Source organism: Linepithema humile, chromosome 6 (genome assembly GCF_040581485.1).
Source record: "Linepithema humile isolate Giens D197 chromosome 6, Lhum_UNIL_v1.0, whole genome shotgun sequence".
NCBI classification, from domain to species: Eukaryota; Metazoa; Arthropoda; class Insecta; order Hymenoptera; family Formicidae; genus Linepithema; species Linepithema humile.
Genome location: NC_090133.1, coordinates 1,768,644 through 1,784,677, shown reverse-complemented (window position 1 = coordinate 1,784,677; position 16,034 = coordinate 1,768,644). Strand labels below are relative to the sequence as shown.

General features: G+C 33.8%; 5 protein-coding genes across 9 annotated transcripts in view; 1 reads left to right on the top strand and 4 right to left on the bottom strand.

Annotated features, from left to right (window-relative positions):
* Positions 1–12: 12 nt before the first annotated feature.
* Positions 13–3,013, bottom strand: Taldo (transaldolase). Its single transcript, XM_012368707.2, has 6 exons — positions 2,816–3,013; positions 1,627–1,750; positions 1,191–1,430; positions 988–1,113; positions 719–855; positions 13–531 (listed from the first exon to the last, which is right to left on the bottom strand). Exons 1-6 carry the CDS (start codon positions 2,910–2,912, stop codon positions 257–259), a joined length of 999 nt encoding a protein of 332 aa, XP_012224130.1. The 5' UTR covers positions 2,913–3,013; the 3' UTR covers positions 13–256.
* Positions 3,014–3,201: 188 nt separating this feature from the next.
* Ugalt (UDP-galactose transporter) lies at positions 3,202–6,389 on the bottom strand. 3 transcript variants are annotated; one of them, XM_012368706.2, is made up of 5 exons: positions 6,151–6,389; positions 5,192–5,279; positions 4,966–5,085; positions 4,651–4,865; positions 3,202–4,505 (listed from the first exon to the last, which is right to left on the bottom strand). In XM_012368706.2, exons 2-5 carry the CDS (start codon positions 5,208–5,210, stop codon positions 3,858–3,860), a joined length of 1,002 nt encoding a protein of 333 aa, XP_012224129.1. In that variant the 5' UTR covers positions 5,211–5,279; positions 6,151–6,389; the 3' UTR covers positions 3,202–3,857. The 3 variants fall into 3 exon arrangements, with proteins under 3 accessions (XP_012224129.1, XP_012224128.1, XP_012224126.1); XM_012368705.2 differs by lacking the exon at positions 6,151–6,389 and adding an exon at positions 5,894–6,033; XM_012368703.2 differs by lacking the exon at positions 6,151–6,389 and adding an exon at positions 5,709–5,848.
* A 763-nt stretch (positions 6,390–7,152) lies between these two features.
* LOC105673092 (putative protein FAM10A4) overlaps positions 7,153–16,034 on the bottom strand; it is a 48,466-nt gene continuing 39,584 nt past the window's right edge. Inside the window, exon 4 of the mRNA XM_067356890.1 lies at positions 7,153–7,683. Coding sequence (XP_067212991.1) covers positions 7,153–7,683 — 531 coding nt within the window. The remainder of the gene's footprint in view (positions 7,684–16,034) is intronic.
* On the top strand, positions 8,154–10,193 carry LOC105673094 (zinc finger matrin-type protein 2). Its single transcript, XM_012368454.2, has 5 exons — positions 8,154–8,295; positions 8,755–8,975; positions 9,156–9,229; positions 9,313–9,458; positions 9,558–10,193. The coding sequence occupies exons 1-5, from the start codon at positions 8,287–8,289 to the stop codon at positions 9,699–9,701; spliced, it is 594 nt and encodes a 197-aa protein (XP_012223877.1). The 5' UTR covers positions 8,154–8,286; the 3' UTR covers positions 9,702–10,193.
* Positions 12,774–15,815, bottom strand: LOC105673095 (uncharacterized). 3 transcript variants are annotated; one of them, XM_012368455.2, is made up of 2 exons: positions 15,428–15,815; positions 12,774–14,773 (listed from the first exon to the last, which is right to left on the bottom strand). In XM_012368455.2, the coding sequence occupies exons 1-2, from the start codon at positions 15,493–15,495 to the stop codon at positions 14,302–14,304; spliced, it is 540 nt and encodes a 179-aa protein (XP_012223878.2). In that variant the 5' UTR covers positions 15,496–15,815; the 3' UTR covers positions 12,774–14,301. The 3 variants fall into 3 exon arrangements, with proteins under 3 accessions (XP_012223878.2, XP_067213370.1, XP_012223879.2); XM_067357269.1 differs by having other exon boundaries at positions 12,774–14,758; positions 15,428–15,807; XM_012368456.2 differs by having other exon boundaries at positions 12,774–14,725; positions 15,428–15,728.

Sequence of the window (16,034 nt, the reverse complement as noted above, 5' to 3'; positions counted from 1 at the left end):
GATAGATAAGAGTAAATTTTGATTATGTTTTGCACACGTTTTATTTATCCATCCTACAAATGTATTTCCAAAAATATATTTATATATTTCAATTTATTCCTTCTTTCCACTTAATATACTAATGTAGTTAACGTACATTATTTTTTTTTTACAATTATTTTACAAACATAAACAGTAGGAATGTATTTGTACATTTAATATTATGCCCTTGAAAAATATTGTATGTCGCGATACATAAAACGCAAAATTCTCCATTTTAATCTTGAATCTTTTCTTGCAGTAGCTTCTCAAGCTTGCGTACGTCCGCTGCAAATTTGCGAATGCCTTCGCATAATTTGTCGGTTGCCATTTGATCTTCGTTCAAAAGCCATCTAAATTCGGCTTCGTCTAAACTAATCTTCTGCAGATCACATTTCTTTGCTGTCTCCACGCTTAAAACTTTATCAACAGGCTCGCTGCTCTTTTCCAATTCCTCTAGTAATTTAGGACTTATAGTAAGCAAGTCGCACCCAGCGAGTTCTCTGATTTCATCTAAAATAGAAATTCAAATTAAAAGAACTATCTACACTAAAATTATTTGAATAATGTTTAAGCAATGTTTACTATCGCGTATTTTACATTACATTTATATACAATACTTGCTCAATAATTTATAACATAAAACTATAAAATAATATGTTACAAGTTGCATAAATATTATAAGGAATAAAATACTTACCAACATTTCTGAACGAAGCACCCATCACAACTGTCTTGTAACCAAACTTCTTGTAATAATTGTAAATTTTCGTTACGGAAACAACGCCTGGATCTTCTTTACCTTCATAAGACTTTTTATCGGTATTTGCCACATACCTAAAATTTTTAATGTTTTTAATATTTATTTTTGCCTCACATAAGTACATGAACAGATTAAATTATGTGTTATGATGCTGCTGCTCCGCCACATCATAATAATTTACATATATATTTATATAATTCACTTACCAGTCAAGAATTCTGCCAACAAATGGCGAAATAAGAGTGACACCAGCTTCCGCGCACGCAACAGCTTGCGCAAAGGAGAACAACAGTGTCAGATTACAGTGAATTCCATATTTTTCTTCCAATTCTCTAAACAATGCTTATTTATTTGGATATGTTTAATCAAATATAAAATGTATGATATTTTGATTCTATTTTTTGCTTACTTTGCAGCTTGGATGCCTTCCCAAGTCGATGCCAGCTTGATCAAGATGCGTTCCTTGCTTACTCCAAGTCCTTCGTACAGAGCAATCAATCTTTTCGCCTTCTCGATGCTGGCTTCTTTATTAAAGGACAATCTGGCGTCTACTTCCGTGGAAACTCTCCCCGGTATTATATTTAAGATCTCTTTTCCGAACAGCACACAAATGATATCGAGAGCTGCTTCAACTTGCTCAGCCAAAGTACTAGAAAATATTAAATAATGTTAGGTTATAAGTATTATGAAATTTGTTGGAGACAAAACAAAAACAACACTTATAATGATTTATCTAATCGATGAAGAAGATAATGCCCGTCTATTGTATAATGACTTATGCATTATAAGAAAACTAACAAATTTAATTCAATTACATATACTTACATCAATGTGCAAATACTTACGATCCTGATTTTTTTCCATATTCAGCAGCTTTCTCAATCAGATGAGCGTATTTCTTTTGATTAGCGGCAGCGAGAATCAATGATGGATTTGTTGTTGCGTCAGTGGGCTTAAATTGCTCCATAGCTATAATAGATAATATCCAATTTTTTATAAATTATTTTTACTACACATTTTATTATTTACATCTTTTATTTTCTTATTCAATTATTTTATCAAACACTTCCACTCGATCTATCCAAGTAAAAAACGATATATTACTCTCAGAGGTCATTGTTTAGTAAGACAAGGGTCACGATGTTTCATATTTGCACAGATATCCGTTTTATCAGTTACACAGATAAATCTATATGAAATCGTTCGATTTTTGACCATGACTTCTCGAAAGTTCCATATAAAATCTTAATAAATTTCAATTTTACAGAAATTAATGTTTGTATTTTTAATTGATTGATTTTTAATTAATGTTTAATTGAATTACGAAAACGCTGTCGTCGATTCAATTAGCATAATGCAGCATTTGCTATAATTATCATAAAATATAAATTAATCAAATGCATAAGTAAAATTTGACTTTTAAATAAAACATTAAACTATGCGCACATTGTTATTCTTTTAAAATCATGATAATGAAAGAAAAAAACTGTTTTGAGTATTCAAAGAGTGTCTATTAAAAATTCAGAAATTAAAGTTTTAATAAATAGTTACAATAATTGATATAATTAATTATATAATAAATACGATATTAATATCTGACGATTATTAATAAATAATATCTTTATTCTGTAGATTTTATATCTGAGCAAATATATTTCATTAACTTTTAATAAATTTTCTACATTTGTAGTCATTGGAATCAAATTTAGGAGCAATAAAGTTTCGAAAGTAATAATTTTTATTCTTTCTATAAAAATTCATAATAATCTAATATTATCTATTAATGCTTGATATCGCATAAACACATCCAAATATTATACGAATGTATCACGACATAAATTTCGTTATTTTTTGAAAATAATCGCAATTTCTAAACAAATTTTATAATCTTTTATGGTTCGAGGTATCACGTGACACGCTTCAAATTAAATTGCTAACTTTGCAAGTCACCCCCTCCTTTCCTCACCTACCGTGCACACTTATCAGCATATTACCTTCACCTCTGATCGAATTCGAATTTCGACGTTATCGTACCTTGAAAGTCACCGGTGTCGGCGACAACCGTGGTGAGATCCTTTAACTGGTTCAACGAACTCATGATCTTCGTTTTCTTCGACTGAGGCCCGCTCATGATCGTCGTAAGTATTTATGTGATCGCGCACAGAGATGTAAAGTTTCGTGCTCACTCACGCGTTTGCCTTGTAACGCGAAGTACCTTCACGGCAGGTTCGCCAACTGTTAGCTTTAAAATTTACTATCAATTTACTATCATGTGCATAGGATATGGCGCGAATTTTTAAATGCAAAATATATTCCACAGATATAATTACCTACAACAAAAGATAACTGATTTACATAAATATAGCTTGTTGCTACATTGCATTTTAATATCACCTTAAAGAAAGCAGATTAAATAAAAATTTTTAAGATTATGTAAAAATCTTGTTTATTAAAATCTACTTAAGTACATGATACGCGAATATAATAACTTACTAGTCTATTACTGGTCTTTAATGAAATGTATGTATATATATATATATATATATTAACTATAAAAATAAAATCAAATAGTCATCATTTATATTTACAATAAACATGTGACGTTATTACGGTACGGTGATTTTTAATCTCTTTATACGTTTTGTTTCTTGTTTGCAATACCTAGTCTAAATTCTAAACTATCATCAAATAGATAAAAAATACAGAATATAGAAACATGATTGCACTGTGATTCCTTCATATGTGCAATGTAACAATTCTCTTATTACATTTTATTATAAGAGTTATGATCGATATAAATCTCAAAATAAAATGTTCACGATAAATAAAATCATGTTAAATATTCTCTTTTATCTCCTTAAGTCTCTTTTATTTTACTCAAATCCAGCAAGAGTAATACTTAATAAATTAATTCTATCTTTAATAAATTTCGTTTTTAACGAGTTTTTGAAATAATTAACGTATCGTTCACATTAATTGACAAAATATCGTTAAAAAACTTGTCAAGTTTATCGACAGTATCATATTGAAAATATTAAATTTTTTAAATTTTTATATTTTTAAATTTTTCCTACTGTCAGACTTTCTCAGAAGATGTATGCTTATCAAGCGTTACTGTTTTCGGCTGGTGACTATAAAGGAAAATCGAACAGATGACAAGGAATGCGCCCAGAGTAAACTGGAATGACAAGTAAAAGTTGAACAGATAAATGGAGGCTATACAGGAAATGATAATAGCCAGGGATGTGGCGAAACCTTTCAATATGTTATCAGCATATTTAACTACCATGGCTACAATCAGCCCACCGCCCGCTTGTAAGACCACCAGATAACAGATGAATAAATCATAACCGAAAAAGAAGCCCTGTTTACGTATAATATCACCGTCATGTAAGAAACACGTACCTAAACCAAACGGTATGGACAATACACTTAACTGCACATTTCGCATCCACACAGAAATATCAGAGCCCTTGAGTATCTTTTCGAAGTAGATTCCAGCAAAGCCAGATAAGAAACATGCACACAGAGCGGCAGAAAAGCCCAGCCAATGATTTTGTTCAATTCCTGAAGGTAACGATGTTTTGACACTTTGAGCAAGTTGCACCAGGATCACTCCGACAACCAAGAGCACTAAAGCTCCCCACTGAGTGCTACGTAGAGATTTGCGTAATATCGTTACCGCAAAGAAGGCCGTTGTCAAAATTTTTAATTGATATGTTACCTGAAAAGTACGACATTATCTATTGTAAATGTGTATTAATACAAAATTATTAATTATATGTTAATATACATTTACGTTGACTCTACAAACTATCACATCTTTTATCAAAATAAACAAGATATAAAAATATTTTAATAATGTTTACCTGATGGGTAGCTGCATCTAAATTAGATGCAGAAACATAAAGCAAATTGTTTTGTATGATATATAAAAGAGATGGCACACAGACTTTCAAGGTGTCGATAGGTTGCTTCACGATTGTCATATGTAGAGCTTTATAAAATTTCTCAAAGCTTCCTTCTTCAAAGAGTACTAGTACCAGACAAGTAAGTAGTTTGACTGCTTCAGCCATTACAACAGCTAAGAAAGAAAATTCTTGTAACATATTTTCTTTAAAATATTTTATCTGTCTACACATAAAACTGATTGTAGTATATATCACATAGTTAACAGTACATACCAGTAGAAGAAAGGAACATGTCTCCTGCTCTGGTACGGGAGTACCGCATGCTAAGACCAACCATAGCATTTTGAAGTGTGAGAGTGACTAAACTCACGTACTTCAGCGTTTGTATGTTTCCTGTAGTATAAGTTTTAGAAATTGTAATTATATGAACAAATAAATATGTAATATATTACAAATAGAATGATTCATAGATTGTACGTAATATAAATGATATGCTTACTTTGCGAATTCTTATTCATATTTGTGTTAGGCTTCTTTTAACTTTCTTCAGGAAACTTGTAGACGTTTCTTCACCAACTACATTTTTTCTAAAAGTATGAGAAATATTAACTAGTTCTTAAGAAAAAAAAAAGATATTTTAGATCTTTGAATCATAAGCAATCAATGTAATGGAAGCAGCAAGCAAAGGAGAAAAGCCATTAGCCAAATACTTGCAGATAAAATATTAATTTAGTAATTTACTTTCAAGCCATACTTGTTTAGAATTGTTTAGAATTAAATACATATAATTCATATATCTCTCTATATTTATATGCATATAAATACAACAAAGGTAATTAAAACAAACAGCTCACAAATCATAATATAAAAAGTAAAGTTAAGCAATAAAGCAACAAATAGTATTTCACAATACACAAATGTGACATATTGAAATGTCATTTTCATCAGGTCATGCATTATAAAGAAATAATTAAAGTATAGAAATTATTAAAAGATAGTAATTATTTTTTTAATACCACTTGTTTCTCATGTTTTGCATTGACGTTTGTGTTTTAAGGAATTTGTGCAATTTCAAAATTAAAACTTATATTAAAAGTTATAAATTTAGAAGACTTAGCAAAAAAAAGAAATGTTGAAAGCTATATTCGTATGTAAAGTGAAGAATTGCTTTCTAAATAACACTTCTCAAAAAAAAATCCACCTTTTCAGAAATATTTGTACACGTTGAACTGTACACGTTGACATTCCTACTCCACAAAAGTATCTAGTTATTTTCTTATCGACATCAATGTCGATTGGCTTCAATTAGTTTTGTGTTCTCAAAAATACTCTACTAATATCTAATTGATAGAAAGCATAAAAATAAATTTCCAAGTAAATATGCTTTATTTTTAAACAATAAATTAAAGATAAATAACAAAATAAATAGAGATAATAATATATCTATGATGGTCTAACCTCACTCTTCAATGCAAAAACTTCTTTGGATTCAAAAGAATGAGCCAATTATGACATATAAATTGCTTAAAGATTGTTCACAGGAGATAACCAAGAAACCTTAAAAACATACTCTCACTTTATTGTAAACAGTTTATATATTTAATTGTGATATAAAGTAAAATATATAAAAGATATCTGCAATATTGTTTATAAAGATTTCTAACAAAATTACTTATCTATTCAAGAATCTATACAGGAATTATGACAATCACTAGACATAGGAAACATAACTCGGGTGGGAATGGACCAAAAAATGTCGACAGCAGTGGTGATGCATTGAACTATATAAGATACTAGAGTGAGTCTTTCTCATAAGAACCAATGTGTAGTCTGCGGCCCAAGAATAGCAATAGTAGGCGGGGACGTTTGTCTTCCTTCCACATTTATACACAAGCGAGAACAGAAGATGTCCAAAACTGATGGTCGAAATGTTCTAGATATTATGTTATTAAATATTATGAGTAAAAACATCTCATGTTTGGCGCTCTTTCAATAAATAATGTTTTAATAAATAACTCTCTTTTATCTAAATAATGTCCAAAACGTACTTTATTAATATAAAATAAAATTACATTATAATTTTTGAAAATATTTTTTGTTAATACTTATTTATTTAATATATTTATATATTTATTCATATTTATTCATATAAAAACTTATGTTTAATAATATGGTTATATGTTTAATACTTTAAAACTTTACGTTTAATATATTTGCTTATGTTTAATAAAAGTTTATAATAGTGCGGCTCCTATTATAGCCACGACCTCTTCCTCCACGGCTGTAGCTTTTACTTATCATGATCATCCGTGGGCTCTGTCCTCCTCTATTGCCGCCTCGCTGGTTATACCAGCGGGCACGCGACCGGCCGGCTCCTCTTCGTTTTTTTCTACCTAAAAATTAAACACATACATTTAAGTACTAAATAAATAGAAATAATTACGTATATTAATCAATAATTTAATGACAAAAAAATAACATACTATTTTCGCTTGTTTGCTGCTGCTGGTACTGCTGCACCTGCTGCTGCTGATACTGCTGCACCTGCTGCTGCTGGTACTGCTGCACCTGCTGCTGCTGGTACTGCTGCACCTGCTGTTGCTGTTCCGGCTGCACTTGCTGCTGCTGCTGCTGGCACTGCTGTACCTGCTGCTGCTGGTATAGCTGCACCTGCTGCTGCTGCTGCTGCTGTTGCTGCTGCTGCTGCTGTCGTTGCTGCTGCTGCTGCTGCCGTTGCTGCTGCTGCTGCTGTCGTTGCTGCTGCTGCTGCTGCAACTGCTGCTCTAGATACTGTTTCTGCTTCCGCAGCTTCTGCAGTAGCTGCAGCTGCTGCCTCTGCTGGTGCTGCTGCTCCTGCAGTAGCTGCAGCTGCTGCCTCTGCTGGTGCTGCTGCTCCTGCTGGTGCTGCTGCTCCTGCTGATGCTGCTGCTCCTGCTGGTGCTGCTGCTCCTGCTCCTGCTGCTCCTGCTGGTACTGCTGCTCCTGCTGCTGCTGTAAAACCAATGTAGTATACCAAGAGCTCACACATCGACTTTGTTAGGAAATAAAATTATTACAATTAGTTTACTTATGTATATTCTTATTTTATACATTAAATAAATAATATTTATAATTACTATAATATTTTCACATTATACACCCGTACAAGATAATTTTTACTGTTCATAAATAAAATAACAATATATAAATAAATTAATAATATACATTATATATCGTTAATAAATTTTTTATTATAATAAAAAATTATTTACTTCTCAATATATAAACAAAAAGAAAGTAGAATATTTGTACAATTTTTATTATTATATCTTTCTATAAAAACATTAACGAATTAACTGCGAAAAGAAAGGAGACAAAAGAATAAATATCTGCTCTCTTCTACTAATCAAAATAAGCCGAAGCTATATGTTATATAGTTCACTGATAAAAACTCTAGATTCAGAATTACCAACTATAGGAAAGAAATTTTCTGTCTCTATATTCAGTAATACAACACAAACAGAGATAAACAAGGCAGATAGAAAACTGTAGAAAACGTTATTTACTTATTTTGCACAAATATTTGATCATTGTGGAAAACAAGATACTGCAATCATGTCTACGGTGATTATTTGCATCTTCAAAATGTGTTATGTAACCGTAGATAATATTGAATTTCAGACATTTTAATGCATATTATGTAGATCATAATTTCCTAACCTCCGCGATTTGTTATTGACATTTGATAAATTTCGCATTTTGTAATATAAATGTAAGGCATAATTTGTTTTTATTTTTTTTACATAATTTTGATGTGTATATACATATATTTATTTATATACAAATCAATATCACAAATACATTATCAGTTGCCAAATTGTATTGGGCTCAATATTAATTTTGATGATGGAACTCTAATATTATTTGGTCAAATGTTGCAAAAGATAGAAGCTTAAAATGTATTTAATAGTGAAAAAAGTATTAATATTTGTATATAAATATATATAGTGAAAAAAGTATTAATATTTATATACAAATTATAATAGATTGGTTTTATTATGTTGAAAAATAATTCTTTTACAGCGACCTGACGACCATAGGAGAAAATGGAACCGAGAGGAATATGAAAGGATTGCACTTCAAAGACTCCAAGATGAGATTGCAGAAGAAGAATTGGGGATTCCTAAACAACCAGCAGTTAAAAGAGAATTACTCAAACAAAGAGATTATAAAGTAGATCTTGAATCCAAATTAGGAAAAAGTGTTGTCATCAATAAAAATACACCGTCTTCTCAAACTGGAGGGTATAATTAGTTTTCGAATATTTTTTAAAGACTTAAGTGTACATTCCAGGTTAATTAGTAACCTAATTAATTAAATAATGTACAGAAATTATTTTTATATAGTAATGATTTATTTTTGTAAAAATGTTCTTCATTAAAGTATTATTGATCATAATACTGTTATTGTGTTTCTATTAATAGATATTACTGCAATGTTTGCGACTGTGTTGTTAAAGATTCCATTAACTTTTTGGATCATATTAATGGGACAAAACGTAAGTTTAAAAATCATTAACATTATGGTACACAAGTAAAATATGTTTAAGTGTAACTTTTAATTTTTAATTGTTATTGACAGATCAACGAAATCTGGGCATGTCCATGAAGATAGAGCGATCTACATTGGACCAAGTTAAAGCGAGATTTGCACAGAATAAGAAAAAACTCGAGGAGAAGAAGAAAGATTATGATTTGGAGCAAAGAGTAAAAGAACTTAAAGAAGAGGTTTGTTTATACTTCAAAGATTATGCTTGAGATTATTATTTTATTTACTGTAAAATTTGTTAATAGAAATTAATAGAATTATTTTTCTATTATTCATAGGAAGAGAAGATTAAAGAGTATCGGAAGGAAAAGCGAAAGGATAAAAAGAGGAAAATTGAAGAAATGGCCGACGATGATGCAGGGCCCTCGGATGACATGGCTGCAATCATGGGATTTTCTGGTTTTGGTTCGAAAAAGAAGTGACATACTGTCTCCGTCCAACATTCATGAATCATTTTCGCTATTTTCAAAGAGAATGTTATTTCTTTGAGAAAACTGGTGGCCAATATAACTTGAAGACAGTTAAAAACGGATAAATGATAAACAGTTTTAATTCCAATCCTTGGAATTGAAGAAGGTGATTCGCGATTTGTAAAGTATTTTTTATTTTTATTAATATATATATAATTGTTCCGGGCTTCGTGTTTATTCGAGACAGGAGAAAACATTATCAATTACAAATCCGACCAAATAAGCATAACAAATCAAACATGAGCTTACAATAGTAATTTAATTAAAATTAATTAGTTAATTAAGATTATTTGGGCACAAATTTGGGATGTAAATAATTTTAGTATATTCTCGAAATGATTATATGGTAATAAAATCCCTGTCAAGTTCTTTTACAAAAATGCAGGACTTTATACTCGACTGGTATAAAAGAAGAATATACGTATTATATGTGCAGATATGAAATTATGAATTGGTCCAAAAATTCATTGATATCCCTTGCTCTCCTTTTAATATATGGCTGCTTAATGCTGTATTTTTAAATATAAGTTTTATTTATTTTAACTTTAATGAGATACACAATTATCATAGAATTTACTTCTAGATTACGAAAAAAAAGTATAATTATATCTCTGTCAATTCTTATTATTACGGTATGCGTAATTTCCTGGTTAATGCAATGAGAAACATAGAGACAGCCTACACAAGTTTGAGCGAACGAAAGTGGCGATTCCTATTCATCTTTCTCTTCCGCAGACTCTTTCTCTCTCCTCTCTCTCGAGACCGACGAACGAGAAAAAGAGGAGGGAGACGAGTCGACGCGCATGAGATTTTCTCGACTCTCGTCTCCCACCTAGTGAAAGATCCGGAGAATCTTCTATAGCGGGGCCCCCCGGGCTGGGGGCCAGACTCCGGGGCCGGAGCAACGGCGCAGTGCACGCACAGCACGTACAACACGTAGTTCACCTCTCGCGGCGAGGCTCTCGCAGCAGCAATAGTTAAACCGCCAGGCCGTTATTCGAAAGTCCGCGGAAGCCGCGCGTATCGAAATCGCGCGCGCTTCGCTCAGCATATCTCAGTCGTTCGCACGTGACGTTGCGCGACACGCGAACCGTCGCCACGTGCCACTGTCGTTCACCCCATTTTGACGTTTTTACATTCGATAACGATCTCGCGTTTTCAACATGAACTGAGAGAACTCGAGCATCTTCGGTGGAGACGGAAAGAAAAACATCAGTGATCCAAATTCTTATTACTTTTGGAAACGAGTGTTGTATTGTTTCTTCGGAGGAAGAATGCTGAAGAAGAGAAAGAATAAGTCAATTTGCTGGAATGTGTAGCGAAGATATTTTTGGAGCAAACGAAAAGTGTTCAACCAACAGTGCCTGCATAGAAAATAAGTAATAAAATAAGGGAATATATATTTCAATATTGAAAATAGACACAACGTGAGAAGAGAATTAATATTTTTGGAGAGGAGACAAGTTCGTTGCCGAAGACTTTCTACCTGGCAAAGAAATCGGAACTAAACGTTTCATTGAAGATACTTTCGTATTGAGAGTTGCGGTTCTTTTGAAAGAAATATAAAAGAAAGGGTAATCTCTGAAGAACACTATCTGTATAGAAAAGATATAAGAATTATACTTGAGAGCAGCCAAATTAACAATTCTCTCACGAAGTTTCGAATAATTATCAATTCAATTTGGAAGAAGAAACGAGTCAACACTTGCAAAATATATCTTGAAGGAAAAAGCGATAAAATTTCAAATAAAAATATTTTAATATGAAGACAGATCACTCTCTTTAATGAATCTTGAATGAAACTGCTTGAAGCGGCTTTTAGGTCAAATTCTAAATAATATTCTTTTTGTTTCTTTAATAAATCGCAGAGAAATTTTCAGACTACACAGACGGCAAAGTTAAGTCAACGTATATCTACGGAGAGATATTCTAACATTGATAACTAATATCAATTATCATTAGTGTCTTGTGACGAGCCACCTCAGATAAGCCAGATCGGTCTCACAAAAAAGCATCGATCGATACATCGCTTCTCTAAATCTGAATTTTACCACCCTAATAATTTATCACCGATCGCCCACCACGGTTCTCTCGCACGCTTTTCTAATTACAATCAATTAACAGTGCCGACTAATGTACGTACGTGGAAAATGCGACAAGCGACTGCAGCGAGTCCATCGGACTTGACACACAGCTCGATGGTTTGACGAACATCGGCGGCGATTTTACAAGCGTCTCGACCGCGGCACACGCGCATTCGTTTCAAATTGAAGAGCGAGACGTCACTCTCGAGGGCCGACGATGTCGCGAACTCTGCAGCCGATCGAGGAATCCAACCCCGGCAAGTCATCGGGTAAGACATTTTGAGTTTTCAATTTATTCATTAAAGAGATCGCCTCAACAACAACGTCGTATTAACAATATTTTTTAGGGATGCTATATATCATCTTGTGTCCCCAAAAATTCCAGAACACATTTATTAACAAGGTAGAAATTAAATTGCGACTTGAAATATCTAACATCTTTCCATTCTGCGCGTCAAAGTCGCAAAAGCTTCTTTTAAGGCACGATGCGTTTTCTTATTTCAAAACAACGACCGCTTTCCTTTCTTTTCCACGGAAGTGAAAAGGATCGGATGCACGCGCTGTATTATTATCCGTTCTACGGAGCCTGCCCACGACTTTGTTTCTAACTCTTGTTTTCGAAACAACCCGCGACCGCTCGTGCGTGATCAAACGGATCATTTAAGTAGATCCGGCGAAACGGGCTACGTTCTGTCGACAGGAATTTACGCTTCACAACATTCACGTTCGATTGTTGAAATTCCGAAAAAGCGCGTGACGCGCCAAATTGATATTTGCGTGTAGGCTTATAAAAGCCACGAATTCGTCCTAATTAAGATTACTTTAGTATTTAAATTTTAAATTGATCTATTAAGATAGAAAATTTCAAGTTTCTGAGGAGATGACAATTGCAGACATAAAAAACTATCAGAAAAAGACATGAAATAAGATCGGCATGTAATAAAAGCAATAATAGTCACGATGACATGTTATTATTGTGACTGAAATAGATTCACATATTATTATTATTATAAAGCCAAAAATTACTGAAATTATTTCAGCGTATATTAATTAAATTACTACAAACGCGTCTCGTAATTCCAGATTTTTATATTAATCGTGTGCTATGCAAGCTTTTTGTTCGTATCGGAGTACGCAATAATTAAATGAGAAATACTGCCTTTTACCATCGTTTTCATATAAATAATTACGCTCGAAGTTTCGATCGCGTCGCAATGTAGCGTGGCGAACAATAGTGCTGTAATTAAATCGGACAATATTTCGAGAAACTGCGGTTCATTATGGCGCGATTAATCATTTAATCTCCGCTCGCCAAACGTAACACTCGCCGGCGTCTATTAGTTACGAATTGCGATCTACTTTCACAATTAACGTCGGCCAGACGTGTGTTCGCACTCGGTAAAGTATTCCTGCTATAACAGGTGGAACGTGAAAACTAACGGCTGTCGGAAAGATCGAAAAAATGAATGATCCATTTGCGTCAATTATCTGCTGACCATACGTCAAAGTGTTCTAATTCTTTAACGACAGAGCTTCTTACACTAAATATAAAAGTCATATTGTTAATGAATTGTTACTCCGTATTTTTTAAAAATACAATCTTTAATAGAAACTTTTGTTTGCGCAATTATCAAAGTTCGAGACCAAAAATAATGTAGAAAATAGTGAAATTTATTTTTGCGCAAAAAATCAAGGAAAAATATGCAACAATCAACAAGCAGCATTTTATATAATATTATTGAGGAAGCTTAAACATAAGCTTATGCGCCTAATGCATGTCTCGTCTTACGTAATTACATTAGAAAGACGCACGCAATTACACGCTATTCCGTCAGAAATGTGAGAAGACAAGATGATGCGTTATCCATTTCAAATGAGCATCTCGCTGATCATAATTATACGGGAAGAATCAGCCATTTGAACCCGCCAACTCTGGCGAGAGAAGTTTCCTCAACTGAATTAATCCAAATAATCTAAAAGACATTCTGATATATCTACCTTTTTTTAACTAATATGTCGCATAAAAGAATATTTTGTTAAAATTAAAAAAAAAATTTTTTTGGAATTATTTAGTATTTTATGAATCTAACGATGAGCAATAATTTAACTAATAAAGCTTAATTAATCATCTCTTCCTAAATATTTTATGTTTGAAAGGATATAGAAAATCGATTAACAATATGTCCTAAATTCTTTTCATAAGAATGAACTCGATGGAAGTCAAATTGCAAAATTAAAAAGCACATAAAAAGAGTTTAAATTCTTCTTCAACTTGTTGGCGTTGTCCTGCTGTGTTCATTGAAAATTCTATTAAGCATTTTCTTATACGAAATAAATTGAATCGTCGCCACATGCGCGCGCATTTTCTGAAATGTCATAATAATCGACGTGTCAATTTAATCAAAACAATAGCCGAAAGTATTTTTATAAAATACAATTATTATACTATGAAGATATAAAAAGCGACTCTAGCTGCTAGCTACAAGAGAAGTATTCGAACTGCCCAAGGCGTCCTGGACTTCACTCTGGGTCCAGTTTTTGATAGGTTCATAGACAATGCCCAGTCTCGCATTTGCCGCGACATTTCCTGCGACGGACACCGGTTCCCTCCGCACCGCTTGTACGAAAACGTACAGAACATCCGGTTCGTCGTTCTTCGTATCGTAAAGAATTCGGACCTCCTTGCTTCCGTAGCCGCCCGCCGCCACGCTCACGTGACCGTTTCCGTGGATGGACGCGGCGATCACGCAGCTGATGAAGTAGCCTGATCGCGCGTAGTGCGCGTCCATTCTGGTGTTCACCGAGAGATGTGACTCCCAGGTGATCAGCCGGATGTGCCGCGCCGACGCCTCTTCTTGGGTGAGCACATCGCCTTGCATCAGCCACGTCGCTCTACGGAGAGAGAAGTTCGCGGTCTGCGAAGGTCTGGAAGGCCCGCAACTGGGGTTTCGCAAAAGCCGTTATGAGGCAAGAGATTTCCTCCCTTCGAAACGCGAGAAGATATCGGAGAGAATTTTGCATCATCCGAATTTCTTCAACGTTAATGTGAAATCGCGGATTGCGAAGCACAAGATCGAGATGATACTTCGCGAAGGAAGTTCCAATCAGATTAATATTATTCGAAATTGAAATTAATTGATTTCAACGAAAGGACATGTCGCAGCTCTCCCTTTTTCTCCCCGACCGATTAATCAACAATGAAGGGCCAGCGAGAGCTAAATCATAGCTGACACTATGTACACTTCCAATTCCAGATGAGCAGTTTAAATTATAATAAGGCAGTTTGCCATTTAAAAGGGTCAAAAAGTGAACCCGGAACATTTATTGGCGATATGCACATTTAAAATTCGAATACGCAACTGCAACTCAGACTTTCGTCGGTCCTTGTTGATTAAATTTGAGTCTTTAACGTCCAACATTTCTAAAATCTTAATAAACATCTGATTGGACCTGAAATATCTCGCAGTGCGAGACGTGTAGACGCCACAAATGATAATTCTAATAAGCCTCGTTCTTTTCACAAGTTTGATCTTTAACGTTGACAGCTTTTGGAATCCGACGAGTAAAACTGTTTGATACGAATGTGATACTCACCTCTCATTTTGCACCGAACTCAAAGCGCAATGGAACATTAGAATCACGAAAAGATAAACGCGCGTCATGACGGCCGATGAACTGGTATTCGCTTGGCGATATTGCCTCTTCAATGTTGTGACACTATTCGGTGTTTTTGGCCCGATCGTTATCGCGCTCCCTAACTGCCGTGTGTCCCTGAGCTAGACGGTAGTGGAACGTGTACTAAAATAAATGAGAAGAGCACACAGCAACAGACGCGGGCTGCTGTTGTGATGATTCCTCCTCTTCTTCTTCTTCCTGTACTGCGCGTCATTTACGCGCGCGAGTGTTCTTCGGCGCATTTTTGATCGTTTAAATAAAAATGTCACAAGTTTGTCGACAAATGTGATAATCGATCTCTCGAATACGCTATTTGCGCGAACTTTGATCTCGAGATAATTTCGATTGAAGTAAATATCGCGGCAGATTGCACGAATCGCACGAAACTTTCCTTATTTAATCGCAAATCTGAATTCTATATCATGTTAATGTCACGAATTTCCGGAACATACGATCTGATATTTTATTTGGTCTTTATTTCTTCTTGTGATCTACAATAGAATGTATACTTCTCGCGACAAAATTT